The 27,906-nt window shown below is 41.4% G+C and overlaps 1 protein-coding gene across 1 annotated transcript; it reads right to left on the bottom strand.

Moving 5' to 3' along the window:
- Positions 1 to 45: 45 nt before the first annotated feature.
- Positions 46 to 27,773, bottom strand: pgap1 (post-GPI attachment to proteins inositol deacylase 1; the record flags this gene model as incomplete). The annotated part of the gene is made up of 26 exons (XM_083638022.1): positions 46 to 184; positions 752 to 856; positions 2,851 to 3,062; positions 3,459 to 3,509; positions 5,115 to 5,250; positions 7,372 to 7,602; positions 10,442 to 10,626; positions 11,927 to 11,965; positions 12,128 to 12,233; positions 12,806 to 12,872; positions 12,955 to 13,006; positions 13,102 to 13,175; positions 13,256 to 13,331; positions 13,966 to 14,043; positions 14,126 to 14,177; positions 14,366 to 14,415; positions 15,861 to 15,944; positions 16,299 to 16,357; positions 16,931 to 17,036; positions 17,232 to 17,298; positions 17,414 to 17,466; positions 18,130 to 18,290; positions 18,873 to 19,044; positions 22,430 to 22,605; positions 26,029 to 26,182; positions 27,642 to 27,773. The coding sequence occupies 26 exons, from the start codon at positions 27,771 to 27,773 to the stop codon at positions 46 to 48; spliced, it is 2,817 nt and encodes a 938-aa protein (XP_083494148.1).
- Between the last annotated feature and the right edge of the window lie 133 nt (positions 27,774 to 27,906).

Genomic DNA, 27,906 nt, shown 5'->3' with positions numbered 1-27,906 from the left:
AAGGTTTTTGTGTTAGGGTTGGGGAGTGAAACGGGCCAGATACCGTCAAAGCAGACCAGACAAAGCCAGAGGGACCAGCGCCGCCGACAGGAAGTAGCTGACTCTGTAGAGGTGGAGGGGGGAGAAGCTCACCATGGCGATGGTCAGGGGCAAAGGGAGGCGGGAGGTCAGAGGCAGGAATTTACTGCAACAGACAGACGCAAAAAGTGGATTAAAAGCAGAACGCATCAGAACTGACAAGTGAAGTCAGTGAGTGGTCAATCTGGGAACCCAGAGTCTATCAGACTGATGACGACTAATAAGACTCTGGGACAGATGGCCGATATTTCGTCGGTGTAGAGCGGATGTCCGCGCCAAGACTTCCGTGTATGTGTGCCGCAGTCATTGTTTACAGTCCAATTGGCACGCGAATGGAGTTGGAGTTGATCGATCGATATATTTGTAGGTGTTTTAGGTCCAGATGACATTTCAGCTAATCTATATAAATAGATATAATATATTTGTAGGTGTTTTAGGTCCAGATGACATTTCAGCTAATCTATATAAATAGATATATAGCTGCATATGAGACGTCGGACTGTAAACAATGACGGAACCAGAAATCTTGGCGCGGACGTCTGCTTTACATGGGAAACTTTGCGAAATATTGGCCATCTGTCCCAGAGTCTTATTCGTGGTCAGACTGATACGAGTCTGGGTGCCCAGATTGGTAAGTGTTAATAAAGATATTACAGAAAATGTGTGATCCTACCTGTTGCTGAGTTTCAGAGTGTTGCAGTTAATAATCAGCAGATATACAACAAGTAGAGGCACAGAGTGTGGCCAGCAAGGGTCAGGATCCAACTGGGTGGAATACCTGCAGAGGATCACAACTTAGGTTCAATCCACACACACACACACACACACACACACACACACACACACACACACACACACACACACACACACACACACACACACACACACACACACACACACACACACACACACACACACACACACACACACACACACACACACACACACACTTCTGCCCTTCCTTCTGACTTAGGGTGACCAGACGTCCCCGATTTTCGGGGACAGTCCCCGATTTCGGTGCTCTGTCCCCGGCTGGAGCTGTCCCCGAAAATGTCCCCGATTTTGGCCACAAAGTCAAATAATAATACTGGCAAGAAACTCGATAACAGAGCATTTGCGGCACCACAAAAGCCTGTCGTTGTGCAAAGTGCTGCCTGTGTGTGACAGAGTAGGCTAGATCACAGAGTAGATGTTCTCCCTCTGCCCGTGCCGTGGTTTTCGCAGGACCCAGCCGCCCGCAACTGAAGCGGCCCCAGAGGTGGCGAACGAGAGGCGGCGTCTGCTTGCTGCTTTTGCTACCGTCCTTGTTTACCGGACCCCATTCAGCGGGTTATCCATCCCAGTTGTTTTGAATAGTTAAAAGTACAGTAAAACTATCTGGTAAGTAAGTGCAGTAACTAACTCAAAACGTTTTTGCAGAGAAGTCAGTAACGTTTTTATGTACACCAAACTCCATTGAAAAAAATGTCAATTTTTAACATGATTGGCAATGGATCATTGTTATCTAGTCATTAGCCTACTGTTCCCTAAATTGGCCTTCAGCCATCAAAACTTTGATAACCCCTGGTTTAAATTAACACAATAGGTCATATTTATCTCTAGATTACAATTTTAATCATTAAAATTGCCTTTTAGTATTAACATGATTTTTTAATTTTTTTTGTCAGCATTTAATATTAAATTAGCAGTTAATATGGTCATGTGGCCATTGAATACTTGAAACTGGTGAGCGACACCCTAAACTCAAGGAAAGTGTTTACTGAGGTAATAAATCACTACTGTAACGTTTTTGTTTTGTGGAAATAAATTATCCACCAGTTGGTGAGGTCAAAGAGAGAAGTTGTCCCTCTCTATGTTCCTGCCACTCTACACAATACACCAGTAGCCTATTTCCCATGAATTACCTAGGCTGTCTAATTTGTGGTAAAATGTGCCAGATAACTAGTAACCATTGTAAACTGCTTCTTTTTCAATTGTTTCAAAATCACAAAGTTCTTCATAGATCTAGCCTCTTACTTTTGCTCTCAAAGTGCACCAGATTTATGCATTTTACTGTAAAATGTACACAATTTTCTACAAGCCGGGGGGGCACAGCCCCCCCTGGGCCTCCCTAGCGGACCAGAAAATGTCCCCGATTTTCATTTGAGAAATCTGGTCACCTTATTCTGACTTACATAAATTATTTAGTTGTTTTATCCATAGACAGTATAATGGACGTAGCTACCGTGACATCAGCCATTGGTTTGTGGACTTCTGTTTTGAATCCTCAAGCTTGGTATTTTGACCATTTTACTATAAGTCCCGGACTATGGTGCTAATGGTTGTAGCAATATCCATTCACATGCGTGAAACAGTTAGCATTTGAGCTAATGTTACTGTAACAAACTACCCAGGACGTTACGAACGTTATGTAGGATGTTACGTTACTAACGTTACTAATGTGATCAATACAGATATGGGTGGCGTACCACAGCCTGCCAGTAGCTTCAAAACCATGTCAGGCTCATTTGAATTCTCAATCTAGCTCAAACTAAAGAAAAGTGCAGTGCATTGTTTTCCAATGGAGGAGGGTGGTAGGAGGTGAAATGCTGCCCCCTATTAGTTTTGCGCATCTGGCAAAGTATTACACATTGCACCTTTAATAAACTAGTTGCTAAACTAGAGATAACTGCTGCCATTTAATTTTTGTGCATGATGGACACACACACACACATATCCCCCCTCCCCTCTCTCTCTCTCTCTCTCACACACACACACCCACATGTTTAATACCTCAGGTTGCGGATCCAGTGGATGAGTGAGGGTGCACTGAGCATGATGGGTAGCGTGAAGAGAGCAGACAGGCACAGGTGGAGCTGCAGGTCATCCTTCACCTCCTGCAGGACACACTCCGACAGCAGGGGGGCGCCGTTACATTCTTTAGGCCTGCTGAGGCCCTCTGTGTCAGCTGTGCCGTTCTCAGTCTCTTTGTGCTTCTGCGGCGCCTGGAAGGATTGTGGTTGAGTATTTCCAAGACTAATTCTCAAAGGATCAAACTGTAATATCCTGTTAGATTCTGAACCCTGAATCTGCACTCACACCGCTAGAAACCACGGTGCTGTCCTACTGTCTGATAGCCGGTTTGAGCTTCCAGCTGGCTAGTTGTAATGATTTTGCAACAATAGGTGGGACATACAGCAATGCTAACAGGCTGCTGATGAGCCTTGCTGCCCAAAGTTCAGCCATGGACGTTTCCATGCACCAACGAGGAGACGGTGTAACTGTGGTCAATGTTGACTGTCACTTTTCTGGGTCTACTAAATGAACACAGTCTTGGACAGTGGTTTACCAAGTTGCTTGTGGTGTGATTGCAGTGATACAGTCCAACGTGAACATCTTACCAGATTCAGCATGTGGCTCAAAGACCTTTCTGTCATCTGTAGCCTCAGCACCTGGACATGCAACATCAAACCAAAAACAGCCAAGGCCATTGTTAGAAACTGTCTGCTTGTAATGTTGTGATGGAAGAATTAAACATATTCTACTGGTGTGCTTATTCTACGTTGCTCTGAATAAGGAAGTCAACTAAATGCCTAAAATGTAATGCAATGTAAAATTAATTAAATATAAGTACGTGCGAGTCTATATGATTTTAGTTTGTGTATTCCTATTGCAAATCAAACACCTAACCCTGACAATGTTAGTCCATGCTCTACCCAGTAGCCACTGAGCTGCTTGAGACAATACAGAAGAAAAAATACATGCAATCATTTATCTACACTGATGGCAATTCAACTGTAGCTAGTCGGGTTTCCATCCACCTGTTTTTATGTGAAATTTCAATTTGCGCATAAAGAAACTGAGTGGAAAAGCTGCGAAATTTGCAAAAACCTCCAAATATCACAAACAAAGTTTTCACGCTTGAGGGAGGTGGAAAAGTCGGGTGTATCGATAAAAGGAAAATGCGTAAAGTGCAGTGGAAACAGATTAAGCGATATTCCGTTGTTTTTCCATTCAAAAACCACACAGTTTGCCTTGATCACTGCAAAACATGACATGCCGTGTAGCCTACACAATAGGGCTACACATGGTAAATAATGGTAAAATACGCAGCACAATACCCGCCGTGGTAAACAGAAGAAGACTGGTTAACTTTAAGGTGACTCACTTCTAGATTGGAATGAAATTGTATTCACTTACTATCTGCTCCGTGGATTATAACGTTATGCTTGCTGAGTTGAAGAGCGGCACCTGGTAATCCAGAATTTGCATTTTATGGTACCTTTGTCTACTTGTAGATCATCAAGAAACTTTAAATGAATAGCGTTAGATGTGTCAGCAGCTCAGACATCCTCAAACATGAGGTGATTGACAGCTCTATAATTCACATAATAGGGGCACGGTGGCTCAGTGGTAGAGCTGTCGCCTCGCAGTCAGAAGGTCCTGAGTTCGATTCTCGCCTGGGACACTGTGGGCGCTGTGGTTGTGTTCCCCCCCATATCTTCAGTGCCTACTGCCCAGGTGTGGTATCTCGTCGTAAGGGCCTTTCTGTCTGTGTGGAGTTTGCATGTTCTCCCCGTGCTCCCCCCAGGGGGGTTCCAAGGTATATAACCCCCCCCCCGCCCCCCCATTAAAAACATGCAGAAGATCAGATCGTCATCGTCATCCGACCAGTGATGACAACAGCCCGGCGTCGGTCCCCGCGCTGTACGAGAAAGCGACCACTGCTCCTGGCCTGCCCCCCGGAGGAAAGGACAAAGCCAGGATGGGTTAAATGCAGAGGACAAATTTCACCGGCCACCGTCAGCATGTGTGTGTTGTGGCCCTCCGTGCATGTGTTGATGTGTGTAATCGTGTGACAATAAAAGACGGGCTTGTCCGTCTGAAATCGTGTTTTATAATAGCAGCGGATGGAAACGCGCATTATTTCGCATTCTCTTTTGCAGAGTTTCTGAAAATCCGATAAAAAAATGTGATACCTTTGGATGGAAACCCAACTACTATATGACATTATTGGGAAATGCCTCACTGGATTTCAACAGCATCCTCAGACTCACCCTGTAAAGGTGGAGCAGGAAGGCGGTAAAGAGTGACAGGGCACCACAGGAAATCGCACCCATAATGGTGAGAGACAGAATGATGAGGAGCTGGGTGCGTGGATGCAGGGTGCCACAGTCTCTACAGACAGACGGCCTGGATGAAAAGACAAAATCCCCTGTCAACAAATATACTGTATGTGGAGAGGGAGTTTACAGTTCACCTACACTTCCCAGGAGAGGTGTATTCATGAAGGCTATTATAACAGATGGGGGCTATATCAGCATAGAGAAAATGATCTTTTAGGCCATCATGGGAAAATAAAGTAATTTTGCTTTGGAATGGTGACCAGCTAGGAAAATGCGGTTGAGGAAAGTGAATGATTATCGTTCTCCCCTCCATCAACAGCTGCTGTCGAGGCAGGCACTGAAAGGGATAGTTTGATTTGTTTGAAGTGGGGTCCTATGAGGTACTTGCATACAGTCAGTGTACTGGGTAAAGCCCTCTCTGGATGTATCGCGCACTGAGATAGGAGAACTGCACTCCAGCTGTGGCAGGCACAGAGAGCTGTCTGCTGAGAGTGAAGGGGGCCATGAGCAAAAACAGAAAAAGAAAAAAAAAAGACATACAATTAATATGTCTGACTGTGTGAATGTGAAGCAGGTCGATGTGAAAAGTGTGTACCACTCCATGGATAAATAAAATGCAGGAAAATGGCATGGTGTGAGACATTTACAATATGTACTGTATGGCAGCGGTTCCTAACCATTTGATTAATTGCCTACTGTATATATTGCTTTTACTGAGCAACATACACTTAAATCTTTTGTTTGGATATACACTTAAATCTTTTGTTTTGATATACACTTAAATCTTTTGTTTGGATATACACTTAAATCTTTTGTTTGGAGTCACTGCACAAAAATGATTGAATTAATTACAGATTGAAGGTTATAGTTATATAATTATATATTATATAATTTGCAAAAACAGCATTAAATCAAGTAATTGTTTACCTGGGCCAAGAACGGACTAGCCAAATTAAAAGATTTATATATTGATGATAATTTCGCATCATTCGAACAGTTGAGTTTAAAATTTAAAATCCCCAACTTTCAGTTCTATAAATACTTACAGCTTCGTAGTTTTGTATCTTCATGTTCAGTTCATTATCCATCATTACCGCCCAGCTCTCTCCTTGAATCTGTTTTGGAGCTTAGCTCTTACCCCAAAGGGAGTATTGGAAGGATCTATACCTCACTCAACTCTCACAATCTAGAACCCTTGATACATTTAAAAAATCAATGGGAGGAAGAATTAGATACAGATCTTTCTGAGGATGTATGGGAGTCCATATTAGAAAAAATATTCTCCTCTTCAATTTGTTTAAAACATAAAGTCATACAATTCAAGATTGTACATAGACTGCATTGGTCCAGGGCGAGATTGGCCAAATTTACACCAAACATGGATCCTAATTGTGATCGCTGTCAAACAACCCCAGCCACTTTATCACATATGTTTTGGCTTTGCCCAAAATTAGTAGATTTTTGGCATTTCATATTTAAAAAAAATTCTGATATACTGGAAATATCCATTGAACCTCTTGCCATAATTGCAATCTTTGGTGTGGTCCCACATGATCTCTCCCTCAACCAATGCAGTAAAAAGATGATAGCGTTTGGTACACTTCTGGCTAGAAGACTTGTACTCCTTAAATGGAAAGACAAGTTTCCTCCAACTTTCAATCACTGGGTCAGAGATCTTATGTATCATCTAACCCTAGAAAAAATCCGATACGCTACAAGGGGTTGTGCTCTCGACTTTTATACCATCTGGCAGCCAGTCCTGGACCAGGTAGAGAAAATGGACGCTTCAAGCATTTCAAATGTATAGGTTTACCCCCCTCCCTCTCTCATATTTATTTTCATTAATCTGTTTTTGTTGTTGTTGTTGTTGTTGTTGTTTTTTTCCCTTCTGTGTGTCTTTGTGTATTGATATACTGTGATGTATGACATGATGTATGTGGTGTAATAGGCTAGGGGTTCTCGTGGGATGGGTTTTTGTTTAAAAGTGTCAAGTGTATTTAAATCTGTATTTTGTATTTTGTATGATATACAGAAAACGAATGAAAAAACTTTGAACAAAAAAATCAAGTAATTGTTTTTGTGCTGGATAAATCTTCTGACCCCAATCGCCTTTTCCCCTTTGCTCAGCATGACATCCAATACTAATATGAAATTAGGTGTAAACCTACATGTGACTGTTCGATCTTACCTGTGTAGTGGAGCCAGTATTAGTGAGATCAGGCGCAGAACAAGCCGGAGCAGTGTGCTGCCCCAAAACGCCACAGCTGCCCCTAAGATATAGAGGAGTGGGGACAGCAGGCAGGGCCATTCTTCAACTGGTGCCCTGCCCTCAGGAAGCGTCCCATAAGGGAACGTGGAGGGCAGAGCATCCATAGAGGGGAGATACAGAGCAGACCAGGCCTCCTGAAAGCAGCTGCACCTGAGGAGAGAAGGGAAGAAGGGACATTTTAATCAGGTAATCAAGATTAAATTAATCAGGAGTAATCAGGTGTTGTCAAGCTGCGTCCCTCTTGCCTGGTTAAAACCATCCAATCACAGGACCTCACATTCTGTTTTGCTCCACGGATCAGTCTGGAGTCTGGACTTCCAGCCGCACACTCCGCTCACTGAAAACTTGCCTTGACAGGCAAACTCCTTGAGCCGTCAGCGTCACCATATTCAATCCAAATCCATTCGGAAGAATGGTGAAAACGTCTTTTCACTCTGCTAGTGCATACACTTGTTCTTGTGTAATTGTTGTTACTGAGCATATTTCTGCAATAACTGCACTTATGCCTGTCTTTACTCTACTAACGTTAACATTACTGCTTGTTGCTTTGGGAGACACCATTACTGCTTTGCCAGCAGTGGCCGCCAGTCATATTCTCACGTGGTCAGACCCAACGTCTTACGTCAGCATGCTTCCAGCAACGGAGGGTCTGAATCACAAGTCAGCATTTCCAACATCAGATTCCTGTCGCCTTACAGAATATTGAACTCTTTTCAAAGGCCTCTGGACTATTTCTCAATATCCAAAAATGTGATCTGCTGTCTATTCATGAACATGACCAGAATGTGATTTATAACATACCAGTTAAAACTGTGGTAAAATACCTTGGTATTTATATAACAAAAGATCAGAAGGAACGTGAACTGCTTAATTTGACAAACAAAGTAGTGGAATGTAAACGAAAACTGAATATGTGGTTACAAAGAGATTTATCCATTTTCGGTAGAACGTTTCTCACCAAAATGGAAAGCATCTCCAGAGGTGTCCATCCTGCATCTTCTTTAGCACTTAGCTCAGACTTTGTTAAATCCTTAAATCAACTCAACTTTAATTTTATATGGAAGAATCGAACTCACTATATAAAAAAAGCTATAACTGTTCAAGACCTTTGTGAAGGTGGACTAAAAGCAATAGACTTTGAATGTATGAATGGAACTCTTAAAGTGAATTGGTTGAAACAGTGTGTTAAATCCCCTGACAGTATCTGGCACATATTCCCTCAAAAAATATTCAACAAGATAGGTGGACTAGAATTTGTTTTAAAATGTGATTATAATGTCACCAAATTGCCTATTAAGCTTTCTAAATATCACCAACAGGTTTTACTTTTTTGGAAATTATTTTACAATCACAACTTCACTCCTCACAATACTCCACTATGGAACAATCGATATATACTTCACAAAAGAAAATCCATGTTCTATAAGCACTGGATGGATAGAAACATTTGGTGTGTAATGGATCTATTAGATGCAAATGGAAATGTACTTCCTCATAACGATTTTTGCTGTAAATATGATTTTGATTGTAACCTCAAAGAATTTAAATCGCTTATCAATGCCATTCCCAAAGCATTCCTTAACCTAGCGAAAAATATAGCATTGCACTCTCAGTCCTCATCTCATCTCTGCACTCTTTTTATCAATGGAATACATTTTCTTGATAAAAGGTGCTCAAACCAATTCACAAGGTCTATTCTAACAAATGATTTATACACTGCCCGTTCTTGTAGAAATAATATTTTGAATATTTTTGACAAACCAGCAGTATGTAGATTGAGAACAAAATTCTTCAAGTATCCAGTTCCACCCAAAACAAAAGAAATTCATTACAAAATAATGAATGACTTCTACCCTTCCAGTGAATTTTTAAGATTAAGATTTGGATTTGAGAGCAATGAGTGTATTTTCTGTAAAGGTGATATTGAAACAACTGAGCATCTTTTTGTTTCATGTTCTCACACCCAACTGTTCTGGAAACAATTCATCGATTGGTTAAATGGAAAAAACACAGTGATGCCTGTTCTTGATTATAATAGTATTGTTTTTGGTGTAATATTAGAAGACAAAAAATTGGACCTAATGATCAATGTGTTACTAATCTTAGCTAAATTCTTTATTCATAAGGCCAAATTTATCAAAACTCCACCCATCTTTACCTGCTACTTTAATGAAACCCAACTCTACATGAAGTCCCTGAAATTAATTAAATCGAAGTTTGCCAAAGACCTCTATTTATCCTTAACAAGTCTCTAGCCATCTTATGTTTTATTTATTTTAAATTGTATTTTATTTTATTTTATTTTCGTGTTTCCCCCTGTCTGTCCTGTATTATGTGTGAATGTGCTGCCATGTGTCTGTTCATGCTTGTCGAAGTTATATACACTTGTGATGATTGCCTTACAGTTGTAAATGAAAAGTCTAAATAAATTGTAAAAAAAAAAAAAAAAAAACAAGTCAGCATTTCCGGGTTTTGCCATCAGAAATCCTGTGGCGAAATCTGATTGGCTGGGCTGTTAAGGAAGTCCGGCTCTCTGCGTGCATTGGTGCATCGTTCAAAATGTACCGCCCCACGAGTTGCATCATGTCGTTCGTGGTTGGCCAATTCATGTCTGTCAGGCATTTTGTTTTCGTCTTAGGGGGCAGTCCTTAACCACTTTTCAAGAGTAGTGCCCCAGACATAGAGATCTATCAATGGCCGGCTACTGCGAGACTAGCCTAGTCACGTCTTCATCGTCATTGTAATTTCAGGAAATCGATGTCGGCGGCTGGAACTTGAAGTCCAGACTGATTGGTGGAGCGAAACAGAATGTGAGGTCACATGATCAGGATGGTTTTAACCAGGCTAGCATCTATCACACTGTGGGACAAACTAGCCCATACCTGATATTTCAGCAGCTATGCAGTATCTTGATATGTTTCGGCCATGTAGGCACTATTCAGAGTAGTTTTGTGAAGCAGCATTTCAGCATTAGAAGTGCAGTGCCTACCCAAGCAACAGGTGAAGGATGTAAACGGGTAGGTCGACTTTGTGCGGTTGCAGGCCTCTGCCTACCACCTGGCTCATGTGTGCGGCTCGGCCGGTCTTCAGGATGGAGGACAGCTGCCCCCCGCAGGCCAGGAGGAGAGTTACAGCTGTGTACACTGGCACCATGGGGCCACAGAACCTCAGGATCTATTAGATGAGAGGGAGGAGGTTAGTATTACTAATCATTCATCAGAATCACTTTATTTACTAAGTGCACTAAATGTCCAGGAATTGTTCTTGGTGCCAAGATACACAGATACAGTAACTTGCATAGTAATACACTACATACTGACATATTTTTAAAGTACACAATCTCATATACAGTGAAAGGAGGTGTTTTATATTTGAAAATTGTTTGAATTGACCCACTCAAGTTTCTTCCCTTTCTTTTTTCTAATAAGGTTTTTAATATGCTTTTTGCTATATAAATAAACTTGCCTTGACTTAGTTTAAAGTGTTTGAACTACAAGAGATGTATAGGATGAGTATCTCAAATTCAAAATCTGGCACTTCTGTGGAACAGTCCTTGAGGTGATCAGCAGACACATACATTCTTGGAGTCATTTTTGACCAGCACTTAAGCTTCGACCAGCACGTCACCGCACTTGTCCAGTCCTGTTTCCTTCAACTCAGAAATATTACAAAAATCAGACACATTCTATCCCCCTCAGACCTCGAACGCCTCATCCACACATTTATTTTCTCCAGGTTAGATTACGGTATTGCAACTCACTCTACTCATGTCTCAATCAATCTGCACTAAACGGCTTACAACTGGTTCAGAATGCAGCAGCCAGACTATTAACCAGAACCAGCCATAGATGCCACATTACCCCCATTCTTGCTTCTCTCCACTGGCTTCCTGTCAAATTTAGAATACAATTCAAAATCCTTCTGTTTGCCTACAAGGCCCAACATGACCTTGCCCCTAGTTATATCTCAGAACTCATGGTCCCTTACTCCTCTTCACGTCCACTCCGCTCCTCAAACGCTGGTCTTTTATCCATCCCCTCCTCCAACTATAGGACAAAAGTTGACCATGCTTTTACCGTTTTAGCCCCTACCCTTTGGAACCAACTTCCCCTTTCCGTTAGGTCTGCTGTTTCTTTGAGCTGTTTTAAACGTTCCCTAAAAACCTACCTCTACAGGCTTACCTTCTTATAGATTTTTCTCACCTGTTTTATCCATTTCTTGTTTTCTTTATTCATTGTCGCTTTTATCTTTGTATTGTATTATGTTGTTTTTATGTTACTTGGTTCATATGTGAAGCACTTTGTAACCTTGTGTTTTAAAAGGTGCTATATTAATAAAGCCTTACTTACTTACTTACATTCTCTACTAATTGTTTTTCATCTAAACATAAGTTTATAAAAATCTAAACGAAGCTTCACAAAAGTGGTCCCAATGCTTGCCTTTCCCTGAGACAAAACAAAACAAAAGGCCTTACCTGTCCCAGTACCCTGGGGAATGAAGTCCTCACGGACACCTGAAGTTGAGATCAGAGAGGAAATATATCATTCATTTGACATGTCATATTTTTATCTCCTAATTGAATATAAAACCATATTTCCCATGATAAATTGCAATCAGGATGTGTATGAAGAGTGAGAGACTACAATTATTTTTTGCTGAGGGGGAGGAGCAGCACCTTATACTGGCAGTTGGGGGCAGTGTGGAGCTGAAGGAGGACAGCTGATGTGTTGTCTGGATGACCAGTGTGCAGCATCCCTGAGATCTCAGTCACTGATGGAGTACTGGTAGGAACAGGGAGGACAGACCGCAAGTTATGAGGGACACCAGTTGTTATCCACGCATATGTTAACTAGATCAAATTTAGAAGCTGCACACTCCAGTTGCAACTCGGAAAAAAAAAACGACTTTAAAATCGAAAAAAAAAAAAAAAAATTGTAAAAAAAAAAGGGGGGGGGGGGGTCAGTTTGCAGGATTTACGGAGTTTGAGTCTGATGAAAGGTCTTCAACAAAATTGTACTTTATATATGGACCAAATATTTCCTTGTTTAGAAAGCCATTTTAAGTCCATCTTAAGCAATTAATTTCAGCCCCCCCTTCAGCTCTAGTGCAAACTCTTGGACATATAGCTTTAGATTCAGAGAAAGCTTCATGGGCATGTATTAAATAGTATTGAATGTTGCATATTACAATAGTGCAGTATAAAATAAGGTACAATTCAGATGAACATGGTACAATAAAGAATAGACAAATTCACTAAATACAGTATAGAAATGTTCTTCCCCCAAATAGTGTTGCAGAAGAATGTCTGCAGCAGCAAAGACACAAACAGAACAACATGCAGGCAGGCACAGACCTGACAGTAGTTAAAGAGTCCTCCCTAAACCATGGCACCTTCATTCTGTATACATTGGGCAGTCTATCTGCAGATAAAAATACAACAATCAATACTACATTTCAACCCGTGCACATACATCCATGCATCAAAAGACAAAATCAACATACCTTTTTTCACTTTGCAGTGGCTCGCAACATTAATTCTGAAAGCCTGATAGACCTAAGGATGTAGAGGTTCTCAAGGTTTAGTAAAATGGTAGCAATGGGGAGATGCTGAAAGACTAGTTGGCACAAAAAGACACAATAAAAATATACCTGGTGAAAGTGCTGCAGCACGATGGTGTGAAGAAGCCCGGAGGAGTTGACTGTAATGTCGCTCACGGTCAAACCTGCAAAACCAACAGTTACTGAGAAGGAAAATCAATTTTTTCACCTGTGGGCTTGAGAACCAAAGACTAAGAAAACTCACCGAAGGACAAGACATGCGGCACTGGGACAGAAATAGTCTGAGATTCTTGTCTCTGCCACTCGCACTCCACTGTGAACTATGGAGCAAACAGAGAAAAACAGGTTTACTGTACATGTGCATGGTTTAGAATTAACACTGATCATCCAAATGAAGGCTGACTTTGTCTTTGGTTGCCCCATCTCAGTTCTTCTGGCCACCTTAGCAGATTGCTAGCTTGTATTTTCTATGAGAAGAATGACTGGTTAAAAAACATTTGGATAGTGAGATTATAAATCCACTAATAGTTGTGGTTGATTGTAAGACATTTAAAGTGGTCATCCACAAGATCCATGTTTTATTTTTATTTTTTATTATTATTGTTTTTATTTCGTCTCCATGTTTGGTGCCAAGTGCTTATTGCTGTGGTGTTTCTGCACCACACTTCACATAGATCACCTGTCAATCAAACAGTGTTGTCTTTTTCCTTGGATTTTCTGTTAATGAAGTTCCTGCAGGTGGTGCTGTTTAGCCATGGTGGCTATCGCTGCTCATGCTAACTACCCAGTTTTTATTTGGTTTATTCCAAACAAACTGCAGCTAACTGCTGCCTGAAACGTAAAACATCACTTATTTATATGAAAATGTGCCATATTATTACTCGGATGTGAGCACTACCAGCATTCAAAGAGGAGGCTTCCAGGGTGACTATCAGATAAAGTACTAATAAGTACCTGTTTGCCATTGAAGTTGGAGGCACCGACAACCAGATGAGAAACTGAAGACACGTCACTGAGTCTCAGAATCAGGACCTGAGGAGATGGACAGTTATGAGCGACCAATAGCAGCTCAGCCAAACAGGATAAAGGCACCGGATTGGATGGTGTCTCTTACCTTGTACGGTGGCAGAAGCTCAGTTCCCATGGACAGATCCACTGCATGCACACTGGGAAAAAAATATATATATATATAAAAAAAAAATTTATGTAGAAGATGAGCTTCTAATTATTTGATTTGAGGATAATAGCAGTACAAGGTGCCTCCAAATTGTTTTTAGAAATAAAAGATAAAGCTGTTAATGAAAGGCAAGGAAAGTAGGGTGAGATATATACGAGAATACTGTAATCTTCTTACCACAAAGACCCATTCCTCTGTGTGCAGCCATACACCCAGCTACTCATCTCCTGTTGGACAACACGAACAACCCCAAATCAGAATGATATACGAGTGACACATGCATTCATATATCACTACACTGTACATATTATATACATTCAACATTACCAATCTGTTTCAGTGAAGTCAACAATATAAGTTGAATTTAGTTGGGTTGAATTTATCCTTGAAGCAGAGGTGTTGGCTGTTGCTGGGCCTTACTGCCACAAAAAGGTAGCTCAGACATGGAAGGCTCCTCATACTCTGCCTTTTAAGCAATGGGCATCTTCAGCTGTGGACTTGGCTGTCATGGAGAGGTCGGTGGCCTGTATGCATGGCGCTAAAGTAGAACATATTACAGCATGGAGTGCATTTATTGAAGTCATGCATGGGGACCATGATGGACATCACCATGATAGCCAAGTTGCGTTTGTCTCTTCTTTGCTTTGTGGTGGGGACTGCTCGCTTGTTGATTCTGCCTGTGGCGATACTCGATATGATCTGTTCAAAATGGGTTCTGTGATGGTTGAGTTTTGTACATGCTGAAGGCATGAAGGCACATAGTACTGCGAGCTCAGCTGATATCTCTGTGGGTTTGTGGGTGGGTGGGGGAGGTCCGGGGAGGGGGGATATGTTCTGAGTGAATCTGTTTGTGTGTGTATGTACAGTATAGGTTTTTTGTAGACGTTCGTGGTTTTCTTTCTTTATGTTTTTTTTTTTTTTTTTTTTTAATGATTACAAAAAACAATATAAGTGCAAGTAATGGGACCACACCGATGTTTAAAACAAAAATAAAGTACATGCTATAATTTTGTAAATAGTTCCCACACAGAGCATTAGAAACATCAATAAAATGGAAGAATGCACAAACCTCTGCTGGTCATTTCTTTTGTGAGTAGTTTTTAAGCACAGACAACTTTTTTATATTTCTTAGTTTGGCATGGAATAAAATCTCCATCTCCAGCCACAATTCTCGATTTTTTTTTTTTTTTTTTTTTGCACTTTTCTTTAGAGCAGGCACCGGCAATGAGCACTTCATTCATTCATTTAGTTTATTTCATTTAATTTAGTTTTGGTTAAAAAAAATCTTAACGCATAATTCTTTGGTTTCTTCTACATTGTTTTTACCTTTATTTATTCAGGGGAGTCTCACTGAGAGCAATGCTCTCTTTTTCAGGAGTGCCCTGTTCACATTCACACACACATTTACACCTGGAAGCTGCCCAGTACAACCACAGTCTGATCTGCTGGCCACTGAGCTCAAGGGCACCTCAGTGGTGGTAATGAGGGAGGGGCAAGCACTGCCTTTTCACTTTCCCCACTCAGATTTATCTTGCGGGTCCTGGGGGTTGAACCGACAACCTTCCGTTCACAAGCTCACTTCTCTAACCGTTGGGCCACCACTGCCCCATTGGAGGTGTGGCTGTTGCCCTTCGCCCCACCACTCTCTCTGACAGCAGTGCTCTGATCTCACCAGGTTGTTGCTCCGGCAATAGAAGTGGCTGTAGGCTTTCCTGCGACTGGACAGGGCGAACAGGAAGTATTTGGCCTGACCCTCCTGTAGGCAGAGAGCAACACTGAGCAACTCTAGTCTAATGAACCAGAGACCATAGAACATTTCACTCAGACCAAGACAAACAAACAAAAAACTGGGGGGAAATCTGCCTCTTTTTTTAACAAGTGAAATGGTCTCTCGTGATTCTAAATATAGCTGAATTGCTTGGCTTCTCCAAGTAAATCTCTTTTTTATAAGGATTTTATGAAACATCTATCGAGAAATGAATGGAGAATTAACTTCCTCAGGTCCCACTCTAGTTGCAAGTCCAGCCCTAAACTATTCATCATTCCCATCCTTCTCTAACTACATAGATGGATATCATGTAAATTATCATATTGATATAGAGGACAGTACTTTTGGGGTGCTGTAAGCCAGACGCAGTGTGTTGACTTCACTCCACGCTTCAGGAGAATCTGGAAAATGTCAAAGTGGGAAATACAGGAGAACTAAAGTGAGTGGTTCCTAAACAAGTGTCACCCCATCACCACGACTTTGCAGTCAATCCTCCACTCTCTTTTCTACATGCATGACATGGGCAATTCTGGTACATCTACAGCTAACTCCCCCATGTTGCTAGTGTGCTGTTTGTTTTTAATGCCTGATGGCTTTACAAAGTTATTAATTTTAAAAACGTTTACAGCCTGTTGACAGTGGAGAGAACCACATGTACAAGCAGACATGGCTAATATCAAGATAGGTTGGCAAAAGTACACAATACATGGATGGGATGGTAATCTGTGACTGAGGGGAAGGTGTATTTAAGATGGCGTCTTTGTACGTATATCTTATGTCTGAAGAAGAGCCTGAGCTCGAAACGTCACACAGGAAATAAATGAGCTGAATGGGAGCTACAGTGTGCGGCCTCTTCTCTTTCTTATGCTGTCGTCGTTTTGGACCTGCCTTGAAAATTGTTTTGGATGTGCGCTACTCCTTCACTGTGTGAGTCTGTGAGCAAGAGACATGATCGGGTGTTGTTCTCCACTAACCTAAGAATGAGATGGAGGTCTCTTGAGTTTCATCCAGCATCCTGACTGGGTGTCTGATGAAGTGATGGTTCAGAACGGTCATTCTCCTCTCTGGGTCCTCTGAGAACTAATAACGACACACTGATTAGCTTGGAGATGGATGGGATGTGCTCAAAGTTTATGCTTATCAGAGATGTGAATTTTTAGGCTTTTTCTGAAGGACACACAACTCCCATTTGCTTCTGCTTCGCAAATTACTCCCCTGATTTCCCCCTGCAGTTTTAGCAGAGGGAGAAGGAATGTTCAAAAACCTCATTCTGACCTGTCTGGTTTCAGGCTCGATGAGGTCAAAGAAAGCCCTGACAGTAGCGAGAACGAGCTCTTTGCACCTGCAACACAAAGACATACGGTACATACTTAATGCATACTGATGATCTCAGCAATATTTCAAAAATCGTTGTAGATCAATTTGGGGGTCCCCCCCCCCCTCTTTTTTTTTTTTACCAAACAATGGATAGATGGTCGGTGGACACCCATGTCCTGGGAACTGCAGTTGCCTTGACAAAAAAAAGAAGACATGATGTTAAGACCAGAGTTAACCGTCAACACACCGCAATTTATTTTTATTTTTATGCAGCCTATAGATTAGAGCAGTTTTCAAAGTGGGGGCCGCAGCAAATTAATCGCAAAATGCAAGATGTATTTATTTCTTATCATAGCTCATTCTATAAGTATATGTACGTGAATCATTTCCTTCTACATCACAATCATATTTGCCCTGCCCATCTTTCTAATTGCCTGGCTGCCAGTCAAAACATCATCACATTCATTGCCATGGTTGATCTGCTAATCACACCACAATGTTGCTGTTGCTGTGCGCCAGAGATTTGCCCCTGGTGTGGGTAATAGTCTGGTTTATAATGGAAAACATAAATATTGAATATGAGGAAATGAGAAAACATTTGAGATACAAATGTAATTATTAGGCTATTAAGGAATTAAAGTAAGGAAATATATTTGGAAGTTGTATGTGCTTTTTGACATTTGCAATAGTATTGTCAATGGGTTTTTAAAGACATCTTGCAATAGGGGGTCCCAGCCAGAGGCTAAAGGTTTGGGAACCCCTGGATTAGAGTGAATGTGATCAGGTCAAGCCCCACTGGATTTACAAGCATTCATTGCCGAACTGCGACTCCCATGATGCAGTGGGTAAGTCTTACCACCAGTGACAGCTTGCTGGCGTCTCCTGGGGGACAAGGCAGGGATGTCAGGCCGGAGCGGACCTGGTAGTCACGGTAACCGCCCCCCACAGAGAGCACTGTGACGTTCCTGAGGTCGTCCGCCTGGTTCACCCACCTCCGTCTCACTGCAGAGTAGAAATCTATACAGAGAGAGAGAAAAAACAGTGAAAATCGCTTTCTTCAGGTTTATTATACCTTTCAGCATGACTATGAATACGTGTTGACACCTAAATGTGGTCATAGGAAGCCTATGCCGATGCAACAAAGAAATTAGTATGCTTGTCAATAATTATCAGGTGTGAGACAGGACTTGGACTTGGAGTTGTGTGTGTGTGTATATATATATATATATATACTGTATAGTATATATATATATATGTGTGTGTATATATACAGTATATATACTGTATAGTATATATATATATATATATATATATACACACAACTCACAGTTGTGTGTGTGTATATATATATATATATATATATATATATATATATATATATATATATATATATATATATATATATATATATATATATACATAAACAATTTTCCCCATACAACAGCAGTGAATGGAGCGAGAAATACAAACACAATTCTCCAATTCCCTCTACCAGAGCAACATATAAAAGAGAATCACTGATTTTGGGGTTAACGTTATATCATGTCCAGGAAGCTAGGCCAAGCTACTACCAAAGTGTAATGTGTGCGTTCTCCTTACCCAGCAGGTACGTGTCGAGGGCCAGCACAGGGGCCAGGTGGGGTGAGGCCTGGGTGATGATGAGGCTGACCAGATGGGGGCTGAAGCGGGGCAACGTGAACAAAGCTCGGGCCACCACTCCTCCCATGGAGTGTCCCACCAGCACCACACTGCGAGGCGGGTCTTCAAGGTCCTGTTGAGAGGAGGAACGGGGAGTGGAGGGGAGATAAGCCGATTGGTGGGAAACATGTATTGGGTTTATATACATATAGGGCTTTTGGAAAGCCTTTGACAGCCTGCATCGTGAGATCCTATGGGAGATAGTGAGAGCATATGGAATCCCTCCAAAACTGCTCACACTGATAGGGTTGTTCTTTTTTTTTTTAACTTATTTATTTTATTTCACAAATAAGACAAACAGTTTGAATTGCATACATGTAATCCTTGACATTTGTTATCCACTGTATCATTTGTCTAAACATGTTCTGATTTAACCATAATCATCATTATATGTTTATAAATAAAAGAAAAATGTGCAGAAAAGAAATTAAGAAAAGAAAAAAAGAAAAAGAAAAAGAAAAAGAAAAAAGAGGTGATTACAGGTCAGACATTGCAAGTATTGGAGCCCATCTTACATCAAACCTTTCTACTTTCATCTGTAATCTTGCTGTTATTTTTTCCATGGTAAAGACACTCTTTACTCGTTCTCTCCATTGTGTTATGCAGGGGGGCTGCGGCTTCAACCAGGAGACTGTTATCATTTTTTTCGCTATTAATAACAGAATTCTCAATAAATAGATTAAGTCTTTATCCATCTCATTGTCAGGAGGTATGCCCAGTACCACAAGTGCTGGCTCTAAAATAATGTCAAAGCCCAGAATCTGTTTAATCTCTTTTTGGACCTCCTTCCAGAATTCCAGTAACTTCGGGCAGTCAAAAAAAATATGTGTGAAGTCTCCCATCAGTCCACAACCCCTCCAACATAACTCAGACGTATTATTATATTTTGAAATAATAGAAGGAGTGTTGAAATATCTCATTTTCACCTTCCAATCAAATTCTTTCCATGTTGGGCTGTTAGTTAGTTTATGTCCTGCTTCAAATGTGTCTTCCCATTGATCATCTGTAATTATTATATTTGCTTCTAGTTCCCACTTTTCTTTGACGTACATATTGTTATCGTTGGATTCATGTTGTAATGCTTTATAGATTTGTGATACAATCCCACTTTAGGATAGGGTTGTTCTATCATCACTTTGAATGCAGCATCGTTAATGGAAACCCATCTGAACGGTTCACAGTGGAGTCTGTCTGGTGTGCAGCAGGGGTGTACCATTCCCATGCTCTTTCTGACTGGATTATGACAGACAGACCCAGAGGCATCCAGTGGACTTTGTTTTCCCAACTTGAAGATCAAGACTTTGCCGATGACCTTGCTGTTCTCTCCTCAACGCATATCCACATATCTAATGGCCGCTTGGACTGTCAATTCCTATTTATTGCCTACTTAACACTCGTATTCGTGAAGGAATTGAAGCTTGCTCTACTGTAGCACGGTTCCACTGTATTACAGTGAGTTGTACTGTAGCACTGTTCCACTGTATTACTGTGAGTTGTACTGTAGCACTGTTCCACTGTCTTACTGTGAGTTGTACTGGAGCACTGTTCCACTGTATTACTGTGAGTTGTACTGTAGCACTGTTCCACTGTCTTACTGTGAGTTGTACTGGAGCACTGTTCCACTGTCTTACTGTGAGTTGTACTGGAGCACTGTTCCACTGTCTTACTGTGAGTTGTACTGTAGCACTGTTCCACTGTATTACTGTGAGTTGTACTGTAGCACTGTTCCACTGTATTACTGTGAGTTGTACTGTAGCACTGTTCCACTGTCTTACTGTGAGTTGTACTGGAGCACTGTTCCACTGTCTTACTGTGAGTTGTACGTAGCACTGTTCCACTGTATTACTGTGAGTTGTACTGGAGCACTGTTCCACTGTCTTACTGTGAGTTGTACTGTAGCACTGTTCCACTGTCTTACTGTGAGTTGTACTGGAGCACTGTTCCACTGTCTTACTGTGAGTTGTACTGTAGCAGTTCCACTGTATTACTGTGAGTTGTACTGTAGCACTGTTCCACTGTCTTACTGTGAGTTGTACTGTAGCACTATTCCACTGTATTACTGTGAGTTGTACTGTAGCACTGTTCCACTGTCTTACTGTGAGTTGTACTGTAGCACCGTTCCACTGTCTTACTGTGAGTTGTACTGGAGCACTGTTCCACTGTCTTACTGTGAGTTGTACTGTAGCACTGTTCCACTGTCTTACTGTGAGTTGTACTGTAGCACTGTTCCACTGTATTACTGTTGAGTTGTACTGGAGCACTGTTCCACTGTATTACTGTTGAGTTGTACTGTAGCACTGTTCCACTGTCTTACTGTGAGTTGTACTGGAGCACTGTTCCACTGTATTACTGTTGAGTTGTACTGTAGCACTGTTCCACTGTATTACTGTGAGTTGTACTGGAGCACTGTTCCACTGTATTACTGTTGAGTTGTACTGTAGCACTGTTCCACTGTCTTACTGTGAGTTGTACTGTAGCACTGTTCCACTGTCTTACTGTGAGTTGTACTGTAGCACTGTTCCACTGTATTACTGTTGAGTTGTACTGTAGCACTGTTTCACTGTATTACTGTGAGTTGTACTGTAGCACTGTTCCACTGTCTTACTGTGAGTTGTACTGTAGCACTGTTCCACTGTATTACTGTGAGTTGTACTGTAGCACTGTTCCACTGTATTACTGTGAGTTGTACTGTAGCACTGTTCCACTGTATTACTGTGAGTTGTACTGGAGCACTGTTCCACTGTATTACTGTGAGTTGTACTGTAGCACTGTTCCACTGTATTACTGTGAGTTGTACTGTAGCACTGTTCCACTGTATTACTGTGAGTTGTACTGTAGCACTGTTCCACTGTATTACTGTGAGTTGTACTGTAGCACTGTTCCACTGTATTACTGTGAGTTGTACTGGAGCACTGTTCCACTGTATTACTTTGAGTTGTACTGTAGCACTGTTCCACTGTATTACTGTGAGTTGTACTGGAGCACTGTTCCACTGTATTACTGTGAGTTGTACTGTAGCACTGTATTACTGTGAGTTGTACTGTAGCACTGTTCCACTGTATTACTGTGAGTTGTACTGTAGCACTGTATTACTGTGAGTTGTACTGTAGCACTGTTCCACTGTATTACTGTGAGTTGTACTGTAGCACTGTTCCACTGTATTACACTGAGTTGTACTGTAGCACTGTATTACTGTGAGTTGTACTGTAGCACTGTTCCACTGTATTACTGTGAGTTGTACTGGAGCACTGTTCCACTGTATTACTGTGAGTTGTACTGGAGAAATCAAGCATGAATTAAATGGCTAAAGTGTAAATGTAGAAGACAAAGGAATGCGATATGTGGCAGAAGATAGAAAAAGTAACCCCACTCCACTCCACTCCAAACATCACTCCACCAGCAACACCCTTCATATGGAGTAATCCTGTGTGACCACTAGATGATATTTGAGGCCTGACCTTGTAGAGCCGCAGGATGGCCTTGATGCTCTCGTGCAGGAAGTGTGTCTGCCTGCGCAGGCTGCCGCCATATAAGGCCACCAGCTCCTCGTTGAAGTCCACAGTGAAGACGTTGAGGTGGAACCCTGCCTCCATGTTTTCAGCCTTCCTCAAGGCCACCGAGCCCAGGGAGCGAGCTGCAAAGGGAGAGAAAGGATGTCTGGTTACTTCTGGCAGATTTATAGGGATGGGACAACATGCTTACTCCATGATACGATTTGATACATGATATGGAATCCACCATTCGATGAAACGACTAGACCAGGGGTTCCCACCTTAAGAATGTCACGGCCCACTTTGAAATCTGAAAGTCTTCCGGGGCCCACCCAACCCTTTAATCACAACTCTGATCAACACACGAGACTAAGATGATGTATTTCCCTGTTTTTTTTACATTATATATTTGTATTTCATTACAGAGCATGTGAACTTGGGCATAAGGGAAATTAATAATCCATCCACATACAAAAACATTTCAGCGAAATACGCAAAAGCAGATTCCCAACATTTTCTCCCCCCTTACTCATCAGAAGTATTTGCATGCATAACACATTTGTTGACACCAAATGTGATGAGCAACAACAGAAGAAATCAATCCAAAGCTATTAATGCTAGGCTGTGAAAAATGCTACCTTATCTGTAAAGGGGAGACTTGTGGGTGCCCATTGAACCAATTTTCATTCAGATAAATTGAGCTGAGAGTTTCAAGGGACCCCTTTGAAATAGTTTTCCCTCGCCAAAATGTAACCTATGTTTGGACGTTATTTACCCCCCTTCCTGACAAGCTAGCATATTATGCTTGATATGGATGGATGCCTTGGGTCTTCTAGTTTCTCCTGACAGGATCTCCACTGTAGCTTTAGAAATGACCTTCCTACAGCCATTTGATTGCCCGCAAAAATCAGGAGCAATGGCCACACACAGACCACTTGTGGTCCACCTGCAGCACCTCCATGGCCCACTAGTGGACCGCGGCCCACAGTTTGGGAATCACTGGACTAGACGATCAAATAAATGAAAGTTGCAGAGTCAACAAAGTATGACTGTGCAGACGTATGTTTATTTCTGGGACACACATTTTCTAGCAATAGCATTGGCTTGCTAGAATGTACAACAATAATTTAACAAGCGCAAATCCGCAATAGCTGGGGCCAGTCAGAGTTGTCATGTTGTCACAATGGCTCTGTGCATAAGTGATTTGTGACAGACATTGATTAATGTCATAGACATTGTGTGACACACATGTCACTTATAATTGTGGCACCATATCAAGTTGTTACAAATAATTTGTGGAGTTGAGTAGCTTATTTATTAACAACTGTTGCTGTTGCTGAAAATATCTTGAGGCCTTAAGAGTGTAAGTGCAGGACACAAGACGTGAAAGGAAGAGAGAGCATGAATTTATCATGAAACACATCGCCTACAGCACAGTGTAACTGCAATATGTGTTTGTCTTCACAAGAATAAAACAGTGGGCGTTCTCCTCCTACACACATGACAACCCATAGCAACAACAAGCACTGAGTAGGCCTTCAACAGGCGAGGATTTATTTGCATCACGAGTAAAATACAATCCACACTATTAGTTAGAGAAAGCATCCTGCAACTAGAATGTCCTAGGCTTGATTCCCAAAGGAGGAAGATTAAATCACTACCATTTTCAATCATCATCATCAGTAGTTGTCAGAATGGAGCTCGCAACTACATACAGTAATAGGTATAAAAGTATAGACATATTCTAATACTGTATCTACATGTACAATTTAACAAACATAAAGCTCACTAAATTTGGAATAGAAGGGGCAGTGTTTATTAAACAAGATTAATGGGTGTGTGAACTGTGAACGGAATTATTTCTTTTTTCCTCATAGATTTGTCACATATCTGATTAAAAATCAGTTGTTTTGTGTCTTGTTTTTGTTTTGTTTTTGACCAACAAGAATTACACACTGCTGGAAAACAACTGCACATTTTTAAGCTAAAAAAAGATTGTTAAAGTCTACATTGTTTACATGCGATTTCCAGCATCCCACGCACAGCACAGACTTGGAACCTTAATTAATGCAGCGTACATTCAGGAATCAGGCGACGGCCACGCACACACTAGTGTTAATTTCGTCAACGAAAACTATGACAAAGGGTTAGCTTTACCTTTTTCCCCCAAGACTAAGACAAGACTAAAATGTTCAGACTTTTAGTTTCAGATTGACTACGATGAGGCTAAAAGAATCAAACTTTTAGTCGACTAAAACTTGACTAAACAAAAAGAGGATGCGGTTGACTAAATATGATAAAAACTACCAAGGACATTTGACACAGGACTAAGACGACTAAATAAAAAAATAGACTTAACAAAATTAACACTTATTATAGATTGTTTTCCCCCCTCAATGCAGCAGTTCAGTTTCCTGTGCTGCAGCATCATAGATGTAGCTGACGTCTTAAAAACACATTGACAGAGATCGCAGTTACAATAGTACCCTCCCAGTCTTAGCTAAGAGTCTTATCTATATGCGTATGAGGCACTGTGTTCCCAAAATGTACAGCTACTTGCTTGTCTATGTTATATCCAGAGAGTTCTGAGCTCTTTCCACACAGCGCAGCCAGCCTCCCTCCCTTCTCCCCTCAGCTGTGGGCTGAGCAGGGACTGTAAATAGGGTCCACTTGTCATTGCTACTGGCGTACACCGACACTGGCCCAGGTGGGCAGAGTCAGCATTAGCGAATTTCCCTGGGAAAGAGTTGGCAACACTGCTTCGAATGACCATTAGGCCTACTAGTGCAAGCGCATCGGCAGATTCAACAGCAAAGCTCACCCAGCTCTCTCGCTTGAATGACAGCTAGCTTGAGTGCAAAATGCTAAAGGACAATCCCGTTTGCTTGCCCATCACTCCAACTCCAAAAAAGTTGAGTAGTAGAGGATGGACAAACCCATCTTTATTTGTCTCAGTCCAACCGCCGCTGGTCAGACCACGATCTTCTTCCTTTTTTTTGTGGGGTCCATATTGATGTTATGTGAGGAAACTAGGGATGCACGATATATCGGCAAATTATGGCAATCATATCGGTATTGGTCGATGTTAGTCATTTTTTTAAATATCGGCATCGGTCCGATGTTGCAATGTTATAATATTGGTTATCGGTATCAGCCAAAATGTTCACATTGAGAGGAAACAATGAGCTAAATCTATGATTCAGGGGCTTTTCCAAATGTTTTGGGAATAAAGAAATACACAACTTTTTAAAATTCAGTGTTTCACATTTCTATGATAATTACAAGTACAGTATGTACAAAATTTGATTATCATAGAAATGTGTTACCGATCATATCGACATTGGTAAATATCTGTTATCTGTTAACAGCAATGTTAATAATATTGGTTATCGTATCGGCCAAAATTTTCATATCTGTGCATCCCTAGATGAAACCAATATTTTACATCAGCTTGTGCATCGCTCTACTTATTCACTGCTGTTTTTCTTTACTTACTGGTTCCAAATTCAAATACTAGTGGTGAAACTTAATAGCCCAACTTGCATTTTGTTAGCAGACGCACTTACCTTGTTTATAGCTGCCCGCATTTCCAGGCAGGAAGAGCACAGGTGCACCGGTGAGTTTAAGGGCACGGGTCTCCTGAGCGTACAGACCCTCTCCGTACAGGTAGAGCCCGTATGCTGGGTACAGTCTGGCCACACGACGAGGCAGGGCCACGCGCTGTGAACACAACACAACACAACACAACACAACACAACACAACACACATGAGGAAAAGTTCATTATCCTTGTGCTATACTCGTAAGAAATCGATGAGACGGTCTCACTAAAAAAAGAGGTGAAAAGTGAGTAGTACAGCATCGACTCTGCGGCTGGCCTCTGTACAATATAATAACATTCAATATATTGTAATACAAAAACATGACAATACGTATCATATGCAGAAAAGTGAATCGAGATATTAGCTATGTTTTATTTTGCTGTAGTAATCACAAATTAGATGGATTGCCCATCACAGTTTCACAAGCTCTTCAATGAAATTATGTTATTTACACTTTCTAGCGACATTTTGTAATTGTTTACATTTTACCAAGCCAATGTGAGACAGATTTGTGTCTCAGAAATAATGCAAATTCTACATAATTCAGACTTTGTTGTCATTGTCAATTTGTATTTATGACATCATACCATGATTGTATGATCTATATAGTGATGAACCCCCTATCGCATATGTTTGCATACTGTTCTTGCAAAGACTTATTGTTGCTTGTTTTAATTATTGGTAACGACAGCCTGAAAAAGAAATTATTAAAATGATTCAATATTTATGGCCCTCTGTCCTTTATTCACAGTAGGTGCAAACAGCTGGCCTCTTTCATGTCACAGCACAAAAAATAATCTAGATCAAATGAGGCTACTGCTGAGTCCAACATCTATCTCTATTATTCTCATCCTTGTACCATAACAAACGACAACACACTCCCATCCTGATGCCTGTACAGTGTTTTGCCTCCAGCTGTGGCCCACTTCTGGACAGATGAACACATTAGGCACAAAGAGCAGAAGGCAGGCCAACTACCTTGCCTTTTGCCAACATCTTCTTAGAAAATCTGACTCTCCATTCAGGCTGTAGCACTCGGTATCCTCAAACACACACGTCTTGGATTGAACTCCAGAGATAGTGTGTGTGTGTGTGTGTGTGTGTGTGTGTGTGTGTGTGTGTGTGTGTGTGTGTGTGTGTGTGTGTGTGTGTGTGTGTGTGTGTGTGTGTGTGTGTGTGTGTGTGTGTGTGTGTGTGTGTGTGTGTGTGTGTGTGTGTGAGTGAGTGAGTGAGAGAGAGCGAGAGCCATTGAGGAAATAATTTACTTTAGCTAGGCTGAGATGGTCGATAGCACTAGTCGATACTACAGCCTACCCTACTACACCAACCTGTTCTGTCAGGTGGGTGGCAGCTTTCAGAAAGTAGCCTAACACATTAGAGAGCTTGATTTTGGCATCATGGCATATGATGCCGATTAGGGTTGAATTTTATCTCGTGAAAGCCTGCGAACCATTTAGCAAGAATGCTACTGTTTCTATACCGCTGCCTCTGTAGACACAAAACAAAGCGTACAGAAGGCTAGTTACTAGATATTCCATGCAGCGTAAAAGGCTAGTAATAATTAGCTGAGCAACTCACCCGGTACTCTGGGTATTCAAACATATAGGTCATGCTGCATCTATTCTCCTCGAAGCCAGTCAGCAACTCTCGCAGGCCAACCGCCAGAAGCCCCAGAGCCAACCCGTAAAAGGCCACAGTGGCGAATTTCATGCTTATTATTTATTATTTTTTACTTTGGAATTTTATTTTACAGGTGTCTAATCTCCATTGAGGAAACTCCCTCCGTGCCGAGCGAGAAACCATTGACTGTCTGTCACACACCGCCTGTGGTGGCTCCTAACAG

Source organism: Poromitra crassiceps, assembly GCF_964638095.1.
Source record: "Poromitra crassiceps genome assembly, chromosome: 6".
NCBI classification, from domain to species: Eukaryota; Metazoa; Chordata; class Actinopteri; order Beryciformes; family Melamphaidae; genus Poromitra; species Poromitra crassiceps.
This window is presented reverse-complemented; position numbering and strand designations above follow the sequence as displayed.